Below are 18467 nucleotides of genomic sequence, written 5' to 3' on the forward strand. Positions count from 1 at the left end.
TGACAAAGGTGCTTATTTAGGCAATTCAGTGGAGAAAGAATAGTCTTTTCAACAAATGATGCTGAGATAAGTGGACATCACATGCAAAGAAATGAATGTGGACTCTTACCTCATATCATACACAAAAATTAACTAAAAATGGATCATAGATCTAAATGTAAAAGCTAAAACTATAAAACTTCTAGAAGAAAATATAGGAAAATATCTTGTGGCCTGAGATTAGGTAAAATTCAAAAGATTTGTGCTTCAAAAGACACCATTAAGAAAATGTAAAGACAAGCCACAGACTAGGAGAAAATATTTGTAAATCATTTATCTAGAAAAGGATTTATATCCAGAATATTTAAATAACTCTTAGAATGCAACAAAAGACAAACAAAACCAATTAAAAAATAAGCAAAAGATCTGAATAGACATTTCTCTAATGATGATATATAAATGGCTCAACATTATTAGTCATTAGGGAAATGCAAATCAAAACCACAATAAGATACCACTTTACATCCATCAGAATGGCTACAATCAAAAAGACAGACAATAACAAGCATTAGCCAATATATGGAGAAACTCATAATTGCTGGTAGAAGTGTAAAATGGTACATGCTTTGGGATAAATTTTGGCAATTTCTTAAAAAGCTAAACAGAGTTACCATATGACCCAAAATTTTACTCCTAAGTGAGAAACAAAAACATGCCCACACAAAAACTAGTACTCAAATGCTCACAGCACCATTATTCATAATAGCCGATAAGCATAATCAATCCAAATGACCATCAACTAGTGAATGGATAAACTAAATGTGGTATATCCACACAATGGAATACTATTCAGCAATAAAAAGGAACAAATTAATGATACTTCTACAACATGGATGAACTTCAAAAACATTGTTAAGTGAAAGAAGCCAGACACAAGAGACTACATATGTATGATTCCATTTATATGAAGTGTCTAAAAAGGCAAATCCATAGAGATAGAAAGTAGATTAGTGGTTGTTTGGGCCTGGGGAAGAGAACCAGGACTGACTGTAAGTGGATATGAGAGATCTATTTGGTGTGATAGAAATGTTCCAAAATTATCTTGTGGTGATGGCAGCGTATTCTTTAGATTTACTAAAAGTCATTTAATTGTACACTTAAAACAGGTTAATTGTATGGTATGTAAATTATACCTCAAAAAAGCTGTTAAAATATATAAAGGAAGTAGAAAAGAACTCAAAATTGGCTTAAATAATCCTGTTACACATGGTAAACAATATTAACCAGTACAGACTGCTCAAATAAGCCTTATAGTTAAGAGAAACAAGTTTTTGGTAAATCAGTACACTTGACACATTCAGCAAATAGTCATTTGGTGAACTGGATTTTAGTGAATTAGCTGTTTTATACCTCATAGGGTTGCTGGGAGGATTAACGAGCTAATGTAGAGACTGACACATGGCAAGTGGCCCAATGGTAGCTAATCTTATAGTTCTCTGGGCCTCACTTTCCCACATTAGTAAAATGGGGATAACAACACTTACCCTCAGGGTTGTTGTGAGGACTAAATAAAATAATGTATGTAAATGGCTAAGATAGAGTCTGACACAGAGCAGGTGCTCAATAAATGGTAGCTATTTAACCTTGATCTTTTATTAACTTCTAATAATGAAAAATCTCAAACATATATAAAATATTAAAAACTCCCATGTACCTATGACCCAGCTAAGTTTTAGCAATTATCAACACACAGCCAATCTTGTTTCATCTACACCTCAGTCCCCACAAAACATGGCATTATTCTGGAGAAAAGACCAGACATAATATCATATCGTCTATAAATATTTCTATACCTTGACTCCCTAGGTTCACTTAGCAGCAGCCTCTGGCAGGTGCAAGAAGGTAATAGAAGCAGCACAAGAAAGACTGGTGAGGAAGGGAAAAATGTCTCATTGTGTCCTCAATAGCCATTATAGGCTGGACCCTTAGGACTCTCAATTTTCTCTTCCCCAGCAGACCAACCATGGGTTCTAGACAAAGGCAATGCTCAACAGTCTCTCTAATCTTATTCTTCAGTTAACTATGTCCTCAAATAACAAGGATAGCTCTGCTGCTTTCAGAATCTACCCTGACCTCACACTCCCTTTTCCCTTATTTCCCAGCCAGGTAGACCTACTACACTCACCCTTGGGATCTGAAAACAATCTTTTCCTACAAAAAGGCTGTTGAGGTATCCTTGTCGCTTATGTTCCTATACTGTTCATACTCTGTACTTAACTCTTGACTGCTCCTGTCTGGTGTTTTGAGTGTCCAGATGGTAACTTTTACTGTCTTCCTTTGCCTCCCTACATGTTTGAGGGTTTCTGATGACCTACTTAGCTTCTGGCCATACCCACAACCATCATCATCAGCACCACCACCATCACCTTACATCTTCAACTTCATCATCATATTCATAAGAGCGACCATTTATTAAGCATTTACTATGTGCCAGAACCTGTGATAGGCACTTTACATGCATTACTTCATTTAGTCCTCCAACAACCCTAAGATAAGTTTTATCTATAGAATACATAAAATGAGGACAGAGAGGTGCAGATACGTTAATTAGCTTGTCAAGGTCACAGAGCGAATACGTGACAGAGCAGGGATTCAAATTCGGGATTGTCTGATACCCAAGCTGGAGCTTTTTGCCAAGATGTGCTTTTATTTTATTCTTTTAGAAAACATTCTGTTAAAAATTATTTTAAGAAAAGTAATATGTGCTCACTGTATAAAATTCAAATGCTTTTGAAGTGAAACTTTCCTCTCTTGCCTCCCTTATTCTACTTTCCAGAGATAACTACTGTTACAAGTTTGGTGTGACAAGCATAAAATATGTGACAAATATATTTATTTGCATGAATGTGTATAAACATCTCTGGAAGGAAATCGTTGACATTGGTTTTCCATGCGGAGGGGAACTGGGGAACAGAGAGGAGTGGGAGCAAAATTTTTCACTATGTATTCTTTCACACTTTTTGAATTTTAAACCGCATAAATTAAATTTTAAACCTCTTCAAAAAGGTTAAATTAAAGGAAAAGGTCTGTATGTTGCTTTTTTACACAAACACACACACACATATGTGCATACGTGCTTTTTTAAAAAATTAAAATGAACTATTCCTATATATTATCTTGCAACCTGATTTTTTCACTTAAAATATATCTTGGAAATCTTTTCACGTCAATAGATAGTAAACTCATTCTTTTTAAGTTACACAGTATTCTATTCCATAGATGTACCATAATTTATTTATCCAACCTTTATTGATGAACGTTTCCAATTGCTTACTATTACAAACAGTGATACAGTGACTACTAAATATTTCTCTTTACACACCTGTGCAAATATTTCTGCAAAATAAGTTCCTAAAAACTGAATTGCAAAAGGTATATAAAAAACTAATGCTCTTAACCAGTATGCTGTACTACCTCCTATTCCCGCCAACAGTTCTGATCCACTGACTTGCTGAAATTTCTAGAACTTATATAAGATTTTCCTCAGGATTGCCAATTAGTTCCAGACCTCTCCCCCTTCCCACCCCCAACACTACCATGGTTCTCTGTACTAAGGAATGTTATCTGATAATATCTGGTTATTTCCCCAAGCACAGTCCCTCCCTCACCCATGTCCCAGCCCCAGGTCCCAATTCCATGCCTTGTCTTAGTGGCATATTGCCACCAACAATCCCAGCATCTTTGCTTCTTCTCCCCACCTCACCTGCCATTAGACATCAACAGGGCCAGCGGGCCCTCATTCCCATCAAGGTCCAAGTCTGGCGAGTCATCATCTGAGTCATTCAAGCAGGTACCAGTGATGTTGAACTGTAGGAGGAGGAGGCTCAGTTGTCACCTGTCTGGAACTCCCATGTGAATCAGAATGACCAGTTCCCTCTGGTTTCACTGGTTGAGTTCACTGTCAAAACCACCTGAACCAAGGCCTTCTGCTATGCTGTCCTCCCACCCCCAACCCAAATGATCACAGGAGCAGAAGGCTGAGAATGTATGGCTGGCTCAAGGGACACCTATCAATCTTGCAAAACATGTTCCCTAAAAAGAGGTGGAGCATCTTCACATGCCTATGTAGGGCACCACAATCTTGAAGCAAGGTGGAGCCCTGGAGGAGGGCTTTTCTCAAGAACCTGTTCAAGACTCCAACCTGCCACTCGTATACCATGCTCTCAAATGTCATTCCCATCCCAGCATTTCAAGAGTCATCTCAAGTGTCATGTTTACTGAGAAGAGCTCCTGACCATCGCCCCTACCCAGATAGAATCATCCCCTCCCATGTCTCAGGGTCCCACACACACCCTTGATCGTGGCATCCACAACACTTCATTGCACTCATTTCTTTTTATGCCTATCTTTCTCACTAGCCTGTCAGCCTCTTGAGGGTTATGTCCACAGCACCTATCACAGTGCCCAGCATAGACAAGATCTCAATAAATGCCTGCTAAATGAGTGGGACTGGTAGCCAAACACCAGGGGCCCTAAGGGAGGTGGGAGGACAGGAGAGCCTATCCTTTTTATACCCTGCTCTTCCAAGGGACCCAAAAGGGTTGGGCTGAACCCAAGGGCCAGCACCCACCTTTGCTTTCTGGGAACAGCCTGTCTTCAGTGCCTGATGACTGTATGTGTCCATGAGATTATAGCTCAATTGGCCAGCAGGCCCCAAGGCTGAGCTCTCCTTGCCCTTTCGCTCTGCCTTCTTGAAGAATTCCTTGGGCTTCAGGCCTTTCTTCTTTGAACCACTTTTGGAGGGCAGTGACAGCCTGGACATGGATACTGAAGTGGAATGGGCTGGCCTGGTTAAGGGAATGGAGCCGGCTGGGAAGATCCTCTGCAGCCCAAAGATATTGCTTGTCTTCCCAACGTTCTGTTGGAAGATATCCTACAAGAGTGTTAGTACATGAGGGGGTTAGAGCTTACTCAAGGGTTCACTCTGCACTAAGAGCAGAGGTCTGTTCATGGCACTGGCGGTACTGCCATGAAGGGGCTTAAAGATGCTCCACATATGCACTTATGCACACCCTAGTTTTGGCACAATAAGTCATTCAAGAATTTACTGGGTGGCATTTCTTTACCTAGCCATTGACGAGTAAGGAGAAGACGAGCAGAGGAAAAGCTCAGCACTACTGTCAAAACCGGAGAGAAAAAGACTCCAAGAGCAGCTGACATGAGACAGAAAATAATTGAGTACTAAAATGTGTGGTTCCAACTCTAAGGACCACAGGATTTGAGAGCAGGAGAGAGGTTGTAGTCCTAATTCTGCTACTAGCCTCCCACCTTCATCTTATTCATAGCAGTTATGCTTTGATTTGTTGTATATAATGAGCTTCCACATTAAGATTTCATTTGGAAAAAAGGATTTCATTGCTTCAGAACATTTGAAAGCCAATGAAAAAGATATGATCCATCTCTTAAGTCCTCTTCCAACCAGCCCAAAGTTCTGTGTATATAAAACTGGTTTAAGTGGGAAGAGCCAGAGAAAAGGTAGGCCTAAAACCCTGAAGGATTCTGACAGATGGAAGTGGTGGAAAATGAGGTAGGAGGTGGACAATGTAAGCTATGGTGTAGGCAGTGAAACATGCTGCAAGAGGTGAGGCTAGAACCCCAACTTCCCAGTAGCTCACTCTGACCACCCTTCAGCACAGATTTAGTGCCTATATCCTGGGCACTAAATGGAACTTTACAGCTTCTGAGCTAAAGGAAAGTTGAAACTTCCTCAAGTCCAATTCTCCTCTGGTGCCTTTGCTACTTCACCAGCCCACACTGAGTTCTCTCTTTGCTGCAGTCTATTAATAACAATGGCTCACATTTATTGAGTACTTACTCTGCCAGGCACTGTGCGAGGGGCTCTATATACATTAGCTCTTAATCATAACAAAACTCTGAAAAGGTGGTGTTATCCCCACTTTACAGATAAGGATACTGAGGCTCTGAAAGGCTTGCAAATGACAGAGCAGGAACCAGAACCCAAGTTTCTCTGAGTCTCTTACCACTGCACCTTACTGTCTCGTGGTATATGCCACCTGTTGAAACATGGCTTTGTAATCATCTTCAACCCGGGAGAACTGTCATTTTGTAGAATGTAGAGACTGAGTCAAAATATTAATAACAACAACTACTACTACTATGACCTCTGCCACCCACGACCACCATGACCCACCAGCAGAATTTACTGAGCACCTACTGTGTGCCAAGCCCTATATTTAGTGCTCAACCTGTATTATCTTACTCAATCCTCTTAATAATCCCTCAGTAGTTATTAGTTATCCCCACTTTAGACATGAGGAAACTGAGGCTCAGCCAGGTTAACTTTGCCCAGGTTCCTCTACTAGATTGTGAGTTCTTTGTGGGCAGGCACTGTATTATTTATGTATCCTAAGCACCTAGCCCAACATGTGGCACACTTGAGGCACATAATAATTATCTGAATGAATGAATAAATGAATGAATGAATAGGGTCCTTGGTGGGGTCTTCCCAATCCTTCCCCTGAGCCCTCATGCCAACTGCAAAAGCCTGACCTGCCACTTGAGCCTTGAGCCCTTCCCAAACGCCTCCCCTGCTCCCATGCCTCTTACTTCCACCAGGCGAATCTCCCTAGCCAGATCTTTAATGAGCTGTACGGTCCGCACTGTTTCCGGGATCTCATCCTCGTGGTCTGGCAGAGCCTGTCAAACAAAAGGCATGAGGAATAGATCCACACATAAATGAACAACTGATTTTCAACAAAGTTACCAAGGCAATTCAAAGGAGAAAGTGTAGTCTCTTTAACAAATGGTACTAGACTGATCAGATATCCATATGCAAAAAAAGAACTTCATTCCATATCTTGCACCAGACACACACAGAGACTCAAAATGGATCACAGACCTAAATGTCAAATCTAAAACTATAAACCTTTTAGAAGGAAACAGAGGAGAAAATCGTTGGGACCTTGGGTTAGGCACAGATTTCTTAGGACATAAAAAGTATGAACCATAAAAGAAAAAACTGATAAATTAGACTTATTAAAAAATAAAAACTTCTCTTAGAAAAACACTGTTAAGACAAACCACTGACTGGGAGGAAATATTTGCAAAACATATATCTGATAAAATAAAGGACAGTGTCAAGAGGTGTGAGGAACTTAGTTGTGACTTGAACCACACCCCTCAGCAAGTCAAGAACCTCAGCAAGATACCTGGGGACAACCCAGCCTCTCCACTTCTGAGGACAGAACTCAATGTTGAGCAGCTACGAGCCCACAGCTAGCCCAACAGCAACCCAGGGAGAGACCTGTTGATTGTCTCTCTTTTAATTCATTTGCAATCTTATTTATCAATACATCTTTATGCAGACAGCTCAAACTTTTCCTCTGTGACTTCTTCCACCAGTTTTGACTTGAATTCTGTATCCAGAGGACTGATAAAAATTCCTCAGCATTTCCTCCTTGCTTCCCATGGTTTGATTCCTTTAACTCTTTTAATCCATCTGGAATTTATTTTGGTGGCTGGACAGTGATGGGGGCTGAGAACCCATGTGACCCAGCTGGATAACCTTGACAGCTCCCTCTTCTCAGCCCAGGGGCTCTGGAAGGGTGAAGGAGCAACTGCTTCTCTTCACAAAAGAGAAGTTGTCTGCACTTCACAAAAGACTTCTTCCATGAGTGTGGGCTCCTCAGTTCTGTGTCCTACTCTCTTCCAGCTCCCTTTGGTCACACTGTTTGGGGCCATCCCTTGGTCCCTGAGGCCATCCTGGCTCAGGACATGAGTGCTTAGGACCTACCCACCTCCCTCCCTTTTGGTGTTCCTGGGACAGAGTCACTCTGAAGTTCACTTCGTGGGAGGGGCAGGTGGGGATGCAGAGTCAGAGATGAAACCCAAGGTAGCCACACCTGAGGGATGTGGCAAAACAGAATCGAAGGCTAAGGCCCAGGTGTAGTTGAGTCCAGGGAGCAAGAGAAGGCCCAAAACATGAAGTCCAAGGATACCTGGGGGGAAGGCTGTCAACAGGAAATGGGGAGATTGTGCACATTTAAGCCTGCAGTGGCTGAAAAGTTTCCTCAGGCTACTGTATGCAGGGGAAGGAATCTACAAAGAGTATCAGAAGCATAAAAGAATATATTGATATTTCCTATTTTTGTATTTCTTAAAATTGGTTTTTAAATAAATTCAACATTTTGAGTAGGTAATCCATTCACGTAGTTCAAAAATCAAACAATATAAAAAGATATATATTGAAAAGCCTCAGTATATATCTGACCCTGCCATCAGCTCCCCTAGCCCACTCCAACAGGTAACCACTTTTATTAGTTTCTTCTGCATCCTTCCAGATTGTGTCTTCAGTCAAATACAAGCACATACAAATATAATTCTTCTTTTCCCCCCTTTTACACATAAGGTAGCACACTATACACACAGTTCTACACTAATACATGATAAATTCTGGAGATCTTTCCAAATCAGTACATAGAGAGCTTTCTTAATCTCTTTTATAGGCTGTTTAGTATTCAATTGGATAGATGGATATTGGTATATTCCTAAAAAGCCATTTTGGCAGTATGCATCAAGAGTCTTACATTTTTTCACATACTTTGATCTAGTGATCGCTCTTCTAAGAATCTATCCTGAAGAAACAATCAAGAGATGAGGAACAAAGCCTGATGCAAACAGCTATTTACTGCATGATTTTCTAGAACTATCCCCCAAATAAATAAATAAGCAACAATAAACAAGTGGTTAGGTAAGGATGGTACATCCCTGCAAAAGAATATCACGTAACTATTAATGTCTGTGGAGAACTCTGGTGACACAGAAAAATTAAGATAAGCCAACCAATTCAGATACAAAATTATATGTACAGGGTGAGAGCAATCATGTTTTAAAAATGAATATTAAAAAAACAAAAGAAAGTATACCCAAATGTTAATGTTTATTCCCTCTGAGTTAAAATTACAGGTGAAGTTTTTCCTTCTTTACACTCTTCTGTATTTTTCTAATTCTCGACAGTAAGCATGTATTACTTTTTATAATCAGAAAGAAAGGTTTAAAAATATAATCCAAGGAGTCCTAGCCCAGTCCTCTACTCTAATCCTAGGAGCCCACAAACCTCCCTAGTTTCCTCCACGTCCCCAGAGGATCTTCCCAAAGCCAGTCCCTGCTGAGAGTAGACCTCTAAAGTAGGTAGAGAAATAAGTATATTTACTTCTTTCCTTGTCCAGGCTCTAAAGGCCAAGTTCAGGGCTTTACCACCATGGACCAGGTAGGAGGCAGGGTGTCTCCTGTTTTCTCGCAAACCTAAAGGGGGAAAGAGGAAGGTAGAGTGTCAAAGAAGCCATGCAGGGAAGTGATGGACTTGTTATTTTTTTTCAGGCAACCAGAGAAAATGCTCAAGGTTCTGAGCACAACTCCAGATCTCAGTTCTTATAATGGTGTTCATTTTATGACTACCTTGACGTCTACTATCTCATTTAATCCTATACCCAACCCTATAAGCCAGATATCATTATCTTCATTTTATAGTTCAGGAAATGAGGCTCAGAGAGGCAAAGAGACAACCAAAGGCCACACCTGGTAAGTGCCAAAGCCAAGACTGAAACCTCATCTGTCTAAATCTGAGGCCTGTGCTCCTTCTACACTACTCTGCCTCTTGGGTTTCAAAATGTGAACACTCAGGAGGACGACTGCCACCTACACAGATCTGAAGAGCCATTAATGCCTTGTTCTGAGTTACTCCAGGAGGAGGTTATAACAAACATCCAGATTTAGGCTCAATAAAGAATTTTCTACTGAACTAAGCTGTTCAGAACAGAAAATAATAAGCAGTTAGTCATCCAGCCTCTGAATGAACACTCAAGTGACGGTCTGTCTAGGTGGCAGAATAAGGGCTTGAGGTACTGCATAAGAGACTGTACTCATTGGCCTCTTAGGTTCTTTGTAACTCTTCCTGGCCAAGTCACCTTGAAGGATCTCAGGTCTGAGTAAGGGAGCCACTCTATTTCCAAGCAGACCAGGAAAGAGGAAACCCAGCAGGTTGGCTTCTATCTGGGCTGATACCCAGGAACCAAACCAATGATGGGTAGTCAGGACTGGGCCTTGTCCCCAGGGGAAGCACGTCCAGGGAACTCTGACAATATACCAATTGAGTTTCTTATTTTAATTGGCAGGAAATCGGAATAATTTCACTGTGATCCAATTTTCTCAGTCCCCTTTGCTAAATAAAAAAGTTAAAATCCATGCCCTACCCTACATTACAATTAGTAAAAAAGCCAATTTCAAAAGATCGCATCCTTTGATTCCATTTTTATAGCATTCTTGAAATGACAAAATTATAGAGATGAAAAAGAGATCAGTGGTTTCCTGAAGTTATGGATAGTTCAGGGGGAGAGAGTGGGTGAGGTTATAAAGGGGTAACACTACAGAGATCTTTGTGGTGATGGGTACTGTATCTTGATTTGAGGTGATGGACATGGTCAGGGCAGCAGGGCAAAAAGGACAGTTGGCAAAGGGCTCCATACCTCGAAAAATGTCCAGGATATGCTTTCCCACATACCAACAGATGGTCTCAAAGTTGGGGAACTTGAAGAGGTCTGCTGTGCTCAACCGCTTCTCAATCTCATAGGCTCTGGAGGAAGTAGGCACAACAATAACAATGATAACAAGGACCCTATTTACTGGGCACCTACTATGTATCAGGTATTGCTCTGGATGCTCTGTATCCATTATCTCTAATCCTCACAACTACCCTCTAAGACCTTACTTTATGGGTTAGGAAACTTGGGCTCAAAGGTTATGTGACTTGACAAAATTCACAGAACTACTAAGTGAGGAAGAGGTATTCATCTTCAGACTGAACATCATCAGAAACCAGTATCCATTCCTTTCTGATCATCTTGCCTCCTTCTATGCTGCACTCCTCACAATAGCGGAGAACTCAAGGACTCTAGCAGATGGGAATGGCCAACTCGGGATCACCAGAGCTTCAGGACTCACTTGAGCTGCATTTCAATGTTAAGGCTGTGTAAGAAGTTCCCTCCAAAGGCAAGGCAGTCCACGGGGGTCAGCACAGCATGGATCCATCCTGCAGTGTAACAAGGCAAGAAACATAGCTGGCAGAGGGCCTTTTTTCTTTGGACATCACCACTGCCCACTCAGCTCAAACACAACTCCTTAGACCAGACAGCCTGGCAGTAATTCAGAACATTCTAGCTTCCTCCACTCTCCCAACACCCATCCTAGCCAAGTCTGCCATCATTATAACCCTGAACTGGACCAACCCATGGGGTTAATAAACTCCTTCTACTTCCCTCCTCTGCACTTCAAAATCTCTTCGTTGCCTCACCCATCCTCTCTCTTATTGCTAAGAAAGGCATCACCTCCTTGCCATGACTACCCCTTCTAACTCTGCGCTAGGTAAAACAAAGAGCTTTTGTGTTAGACAGACCTGGGTTCAAATCTTGCCATTTTCTATAGCTAAATATCTACTTCACAGGTTGGTTGTGAAGGATGTACCTAGTTGAAACTAAATTATTTTCCTTGCCCTTGACCCTATACTGCCTTCTGGGACCTTCTGATTTTTCTTCTTATATCTCTCTCATATTCATCTCCCCTTCTTCATCCATCCATCCTACTAATGGCTTGGTTCAGATCCATCATTATCTCTCACCTACGCTATTTGCAACAGCCTACAAACTGGCTCCTCTAACACCAGTGGTTCTTTAAGGTGTGATCCAGGGAATCCTGGGGCTCCTTGAGACTCTTTCAGAGCATACGCATGGTCAAAACTATGTTCATGATAATACTAAGATGTTATTTGTCTTTTTAACCCTCAGTATACAGTGGAGTTTTTCAAGGGGTACATGACATGATATCACAACACACAGAAGCAGATTTGAGGACACAGAAGTTTTCTGCTAAACCAAATATTAAAAAGATTTGCAGAAATGTAAATGTCAATCTTTTCACTAAATTTTTTTAGTTTGAAAATAGTTATTTTTCATAAAAATTGTTACTTATGCTAACATGTAATGGGTTTATTCTTGTTTTTTCCTCAATGAACTAATAAATATTTTTAAATTCTCAGTTTTAATTTATAATATGGTAAACATTAATAAATATAAACCACATAAATAAAAGCTCTTTGGGGTCCTCAATAATATTTAAGGGTATAAAGAGGTCCAGAGTCCAAAGTGTTTGTAAACCACTGCTCCACACCAATCTCAACCTCTGAAGTCTATCCTCCACATCTCAACCCTAAGTGATATATCTGAAATGCAAATCTGCCCATGTCACCTCCTGCTTGAAACTCTTCAATGAAATGTACATCCACAGAAGAATAGATAAACTGCTGTATACTCATGCAGTGGAATACTAGAAAGCAAGTGAAATGAATGAACAGTAGCCACATGTATCAACATGGATCTCACAATCATAATGTTCAGAGAAAAAAGTTGAGAAAAATACATCTAATATGATTCCATTTATATAACATTCAAAAACATGTAAAACAATACTATATACTGCTTACTAAGGCATACCTATGTAATAAAGGGATAAAAATGCATGAGAATGATATCATCAACTTCAGGACAACAGCTAGCTCTGAGAGGGCAGAATGGGAATGTAATTGAGGAGAGGTATATACAAGGCTTCAAATATGTTTGTAATATGTTATATTTTTAGTTGAGTTATAAACACATAAATGTTCATTATATTATTCTTTATATCTTTTGCTACATCTGAAATATTTCATTAGAAATTAAATAAACAAATAAATCTTCAACAGTCCCCAGTTGCCTCTGAAGTAAGTTCAGCCTGCCAACCTTTTCAGCTTCATCTGCTCCCAGCCCTTGGTCTTTAGGCTCCAGTATCCATAAGCTGCTTCACACATCTTTGCTTTGCTTATGCCTTTCCCTTCATCTGAGAGGGCTTTCCTGCCTTTCTTTCCTTGGTCAGTCTCTATTTACTCTTCAGGTGTCACTCTTCTGAGAAGATTTTCACAAACCTCTGGCCAGACTAAGTGCTCTTCTCTGTGCTCCCAAAGCTTCTGGTGAATACCTCTATTGTGTCTATTAGAAGATTATACTGAAATGGTCTATCCATCTTTTATCTCTAGCACCTAGCCCAATGTTGGGGCAGACACTAGACATGAAATGCTTGTGGAACTAAGTAGATTGCACCCAGTTTGTGGGAATTTCTACCAAGATGCAAATGAATCCAACTCAAATCTCTGGTAGACAAATTCAATTCACCAGTTACCAAGTGCCCAGTGTACCAAAAAAAAACATCATGTGAGACCCAGCAAAGAATTCAAAGATGGGTGAATAAATGCATGGGAATAGAAAACTATAAAAGAGAAAAGCAGATGGGTATGGGGGTAGGAGGAGGGGGGCATGACTTGCCTCATCATATATTAAACATTCTATAAAACCAATGTAATCAAATCAATATGATATTGATATATGAATAGACAAACAGATCTGAGTAACAGAAAAGAAAATCCAGAATTATACAATATAATGTTAGACAAAGATGTTAGAATTATATGACACAAATTTTAAAGGAGTCATCATAAAAATGCTTCAACGAACAATAACAAGCACGCTGGAAACAAACAAACAAAAGAAGTAGAAAGAAAGAGAAGCTATAAATAAGAAACAAGTACAAATTATAGAACTAAAATATACTACATCTGAAATATATAGTGAAACAATGGACTCAACAGAAGAATGGAGACAATGGAGAAAAGAATCAGAGAATTTGAAAACAGAACAATAGAAAGCACCCAATATGAACAAGAGAGAAGAAATAGACTGAGAGAAAAATAAACTCAGGAACCCAACAAGGACCTACTGTATAGCACAGGGAACTATATTCAATATCTTGTAATAACCTATAATAGAAAATAATCTGAAAAAAGATAGATACTATATATATAACTGAGTCTCTTTTTGCTGTACACCTGAATCACTGTAAATCAACTATATGCCAGTAAAAATTAAAAAAGACAAAAAAAAATAAAGAACTATGCAATGGGACAGAAAAAAAAACCCTCAGGAACCTGTGGGACTACAGCAAAATGTGTTACATTCGTATAATCAAAGACCCAGAAGAAAAGTTAGAGTGTGGGAATGAAAAAGTATTTGAAGAAATAATGCCTAAAAATTTCACTAATATGGCAAAAGACATAAACCTACACATTCAAGAAGCTCGATGAACACATACAGTATAAACCCAAAGAAATCCACACCAAGACACATTCTAGTCAAATTGCTAAAAAACTAAATAAAAAAAAATATTGGAAGTAGCAAGAAGTGACACATACAGGGAAAAAAACAATTTAAAGGGTAGCCAAAATCTTATCAGAAACCACAGAAGCCAGAAGGAAGCAGCACAACATTCAAGTGCTGACAGAAAATATCAACCCAGATTTCTATACCCAGCAAAAATATCCTTCAGGAGTGAAAGGGAAATCAAGACATTTACAGATGAAGGAAAACTAAGAGAATCTGTTGCCAGCAGACCTATCCTGAAACTCTAAACAGAGAGGAAATGATAAGAGAAGGAATCTTGGAACACCAGGAAGGAAGAACAATGGAAGAGTAAAAATACAGGTAAATACAATAGACTTTCCTGCTCTTGGGTACTCTAAATTATGCTTGACAGCTGAAACAAAAATTAAAACACTATGTGATATGGCTCTAATGTATGCAGAGGAAATATTTAAGACAAATACATTACATATGGTAAGGGTAAAGAGATGTGAAAAGAGGTAAGGTTTCAACTCTTTCTTCAAACTGGTAAAATGTCAACACCAGTAGACTGTCATAAGACAGATATATATGTACATATAAATATACACATATAGATATGTATGTACATATATACATATATACATATACATATTTACATATGTACATATACATAGATATATGTGTATATGTCTATGTATATGTACATATACATATATATCTATATATGCATACATATATACATAAAACTAGAGCAAACACTAGAAAAAATCTATATAAAACCTGAAGCTGAAAAATTCATATGGAAATTCAAGGGGCCCAGGAAGGCTGACACTTCCCAATTTCAAAACTTACTACAAGTGTACAATAACTGAGACAGTGTGATATTGTCATAAAGACAGACATACAGATCAAGGGAATAGAATTCAAAGTCCAGAAATAAACCAATACATGGCCTATGGTCAACTGATTTTTGACAAAGGTGTCAAGACAATTCAATGGGGGAAAGAATGGTCTTTTCAAATTGTTCTGGGACATCTGGACATCCACATGCAAAAGAATGAAACTGGACCCATATCTCACACCATATACAAAAATTAACTTGAAATGGATGAAAGACATAAATGTAAGAACTAAAAAGAAAACTCAGAAGAAAACACAGGTGTTAATCTTCATGACCTTGAATTAGGCAATGGTTTCTTAGATATGACACCAAAAGCACAAGCAAAGAAAAAAACAGATAAACTGGACTCTTGGGCTTCACAGAACAACAAGAAAGTGAAAAGACAACCCCCAGAATTAGAGAAAGTATTTGCAAATCATACATCTGATAAAGGTCTAAACCAAAATATATAAATTCTTACAACTCAACAATAGAAAGACAAATCACCTAATTAAAGAATGGGCAGGGACTTCCCTGGTGGCACAGGGGATAAGACTCCACACTCCCTCTTGCACTGTTGGTGGGAATGTAAATTGATACAGCCACTATGGAGAACAGTATGGAGGTTCCTTAAAACACTACAAATAGAACTACCATACGACCCAGCAATCCCACTACTGGGCATATACCCTGAGAAAACCATAATTCAAAAAGAGTCATGTACCAAACTGTTCATTGCAGCTCTATTTACAATAGCCAGGACATGGAAGCAACCTAAGTGTCCATCATCGAATGAATGGATAAAGAAGATGTGGCACATATATACAATGGAATATTACTCAGCCATAAGAAGAAACGAAATTGAGTTATTTGTAGTGAGGTGGATGGAGTTAGAGTCTGTCATACAGAGTGAAGTAAGTCAGAAAGAGAAAAACAAATACAGTATGCTAACACATATATATGGAATCTAAGGGAAAAAAAAAGGTCATGAAGAACCTAGTGGTAAGATGGGAATAAAGACACAGACCTACTAGAAAATGGACTTGAGGATATGGGGAGGGGGAAGGGTAAGCTGTGACAAAGGGAGAGAGTGGCATGGACATATATACACTACCAAATGTAAAATAGATAGCTAGTGGGAAGCAGCTGCATAGCACAGGGAGATCAGCTCGGTGCTTTGTGACCACCTAGAGGGGTGGGATAGGGAGGGTGGGAGGGAGGGAGATGCAAGAGGGAAGAGATATGGGAACATATGTATATGTATAACTGATTCACTTTGTTATAAAGCAGAAACTAACACACCATGTAAAGCAATTATATTCCAATAAAGATGTTAAAAAAAAAAAAAGACTCCACACTCCCAATGCAGGGGGCCTGGGTTCGATCCCTGCTCAGGGAACTAGATGTCACATGCATGCCGCAACTAAGAGTTCGCATGCAACAACTAAGGAGCTCGTGTGCCGCAACTAAGGAGCCGGTGAGCTGCAACTAAGGAGCCTGCCTGCCTCAACTAAGACCTGGCACAATCAAATAAATAAATAAAAATGGGCAGAAGTTTTGAATAGATATTTCTTCAAAAAAAGATATATAAACATCCAATAAGTGCATGGAAAGATGTTCAAAATCAATAGCCATTAGAGAAGCACAAATTAAAATCTCAATGAGCTACAACTTCACACCCACTAGGATGGCTATAATCATAAAGACAGGCAAAAACAAGTGTTGGGGAGGATGTGGAAAAATTGAGACCCTCATAAATCATTGGTGGAAATGTAAAATGCAGCTGCTTTAGAAAACAGTCTGGCAATTCCTCAAGAAGTTAAACACAGAGTTACCATATATATGACTCAGCAATTCCTCTCCTAGGTAGATATACCCAAGAGAACTGAAAATACATGTTAACACAATAACTTGTACATGAATGTTCATAGCAACAGTATTCATAATAGGCAAAAAGTGAAAACAACCCAAATGTCTATAAAATGATGACTGGATAAACAAAATATGGTATATCCATACAATGGAATTATTATTCAGCCACTTAAAGAATGAAGTACTGATAACATGGATGAACCTTGAAAATATTATGTTGGGTGAAAGAAGCCAGACATAAAAGACCACATATTGCATGATTCCATTTACATGAAATATTCAGAAAAGGCAAATTCATACACAGAGAAAAGTACAGAAGTGGTTGACAGGGGCTGGGGGGGAAGAAGGAACGGGGAGTGATTGCTAATAGGTACAGGGTTTCTTTTTGAAGTGATGAAAACTTTCTGGTATTAGATAGTGGTGACGTTTGAACAACTTCATGAATATATTTTTAAAAACTGAATTGTACCCTTTAACATGGTAATTTTTATGGTATGTGCACTATATCTCAATTTTTTTAAAAGCACATTTAACAAAATGAAAATACAACATATCAAAATATGTGACACAGCTAAATCAGTGCTGAGGGGGGAATTTATAGCACTAAATGCTTATATTAAAAAAAAGAAGAAAGGGCTTCCCTGGTGGCGCAGTAGTTAAGAATCCACCTGCCAATGCAGGGGACACAGGTTCGAGCCCTGGTCCAGGAAGATCCCACATACCGCGGAGCAACTAAGCCCGTGCGCCACTACTATGGAGCCTGTGCTCTAGAGCCCGCGAGCCACAACTACTGGGCCCATGTGCCACAACTACTGAAGCCCACGCACCTAGAGCCCATGCTCCGCAACAAGAGAAGCCACCATGATGAGAAGCCTGTGCACCACAATGGAGTAGCCCCCACTCGCCACAACTAGAGAAAGCCCATGCGCAGCAACGAAGACCCAATGCAGCCAAAAATAAATAAATAAAATAAATTTATTTAAAAAAAAAAGAAGAAAAGTCTGAAATCAATAATCTAAGCTCTTGTCTCAAGATTGGGAAAAGGAGAGCAAAATAAACCCAAAGCAAGCAGAAAGAAGGAAAAACAAAGATAAAAGCAGAAATCAATGAAATTGAAAACAGAAAGACAACAGAGAAAATCAATGAAACAAAAAGTGATTCTTTAAAAAGTTCAACAAAATTGACAAACTTCCATTAAGACTAACACAGAATAAAAGAGAAGGCACAAATTACTAACATCAGGAATGAAACACAGGGTAGCACTAGAGACTTGGAAGATATCAAAAGAATAATAAAGAAATACTATCTCTACACACATAAACTTGACAACTTAGATAAGATGGACCAATTGCTCGAAAAGCACAAACTTACAATTCACTCAATATGAAATAGATAATTTGAATAGCCTAATACAGGTGTAAAGAAATTGAATGTTAATTAAAAACTTTCCAAAAAGG

At 39.2% G+C, this 18467-nt stretch overlaps 2 protein-coding genes across 4 annotated transcripts in view; both read right to left on the bottom strand.

Annotated features, from left to right (window-relative positions):
• PHF8 (PHD finger protein 8) overlaps positions 1 to 18467 on the bottom strand; it is an 84538-nt gene that overhangs the window by 36833 nt on the left and 29238 nt on the right. For 2 of the 3 annotated variants that reach the window (XM_082445141.1, XM_082445143.1), the window contains exons 9-14: positions 10999 to 11086; positions 10524 to 10630; positions 9212 to 9303; positions 6607 to 6696; positions 4610 to 4912; positions 3743 to 3846 (exon numbers count right to left, since the gene is read on the bottom strand). In XM_082445141.1, the coding sequence (XP_082301267.1) occupies positions 3743 to 3846; positions 4610 to 4912; positions 6607 to 6696; positions 9212 to 9303; positions 10524 to 10630; positions 10999 to 11086 (784 nt within the window). The remainder of the gene's footprint in view (positions 1 to 3742; positions 3847 to 4609; positions 4913 to 6606; positions 6697 to 9211; positions 9304 to 10523; positions 10631 to 10998; positions 11087 to 18467) is intronic. The other variant, XM_082445142.1, reaches the window with a different exon arrangement.
• WNK3 (WNK lysine deficient protein kinase 3) overlaps positions 1 to 18467 on the bottom strand; it is a 398421-nt gene that overhangs the window by 13837 nt on the left and 366117 nt on the right. The gene's annotated exons all lie outside the window — the stretch shown is intronic.

Source organism: Balaenoptera physalus, assembly GCF_965194825.1.
Source record: "Balaenoptera physalus genome assembly, chromosome: X".
Lineage (NCBI taxonomy): Eukaryota > Metazoa > Chordata > Mammalia > Artiodactyla > Balaenopteridae > Balaenoptera > Balaenoptera physalus.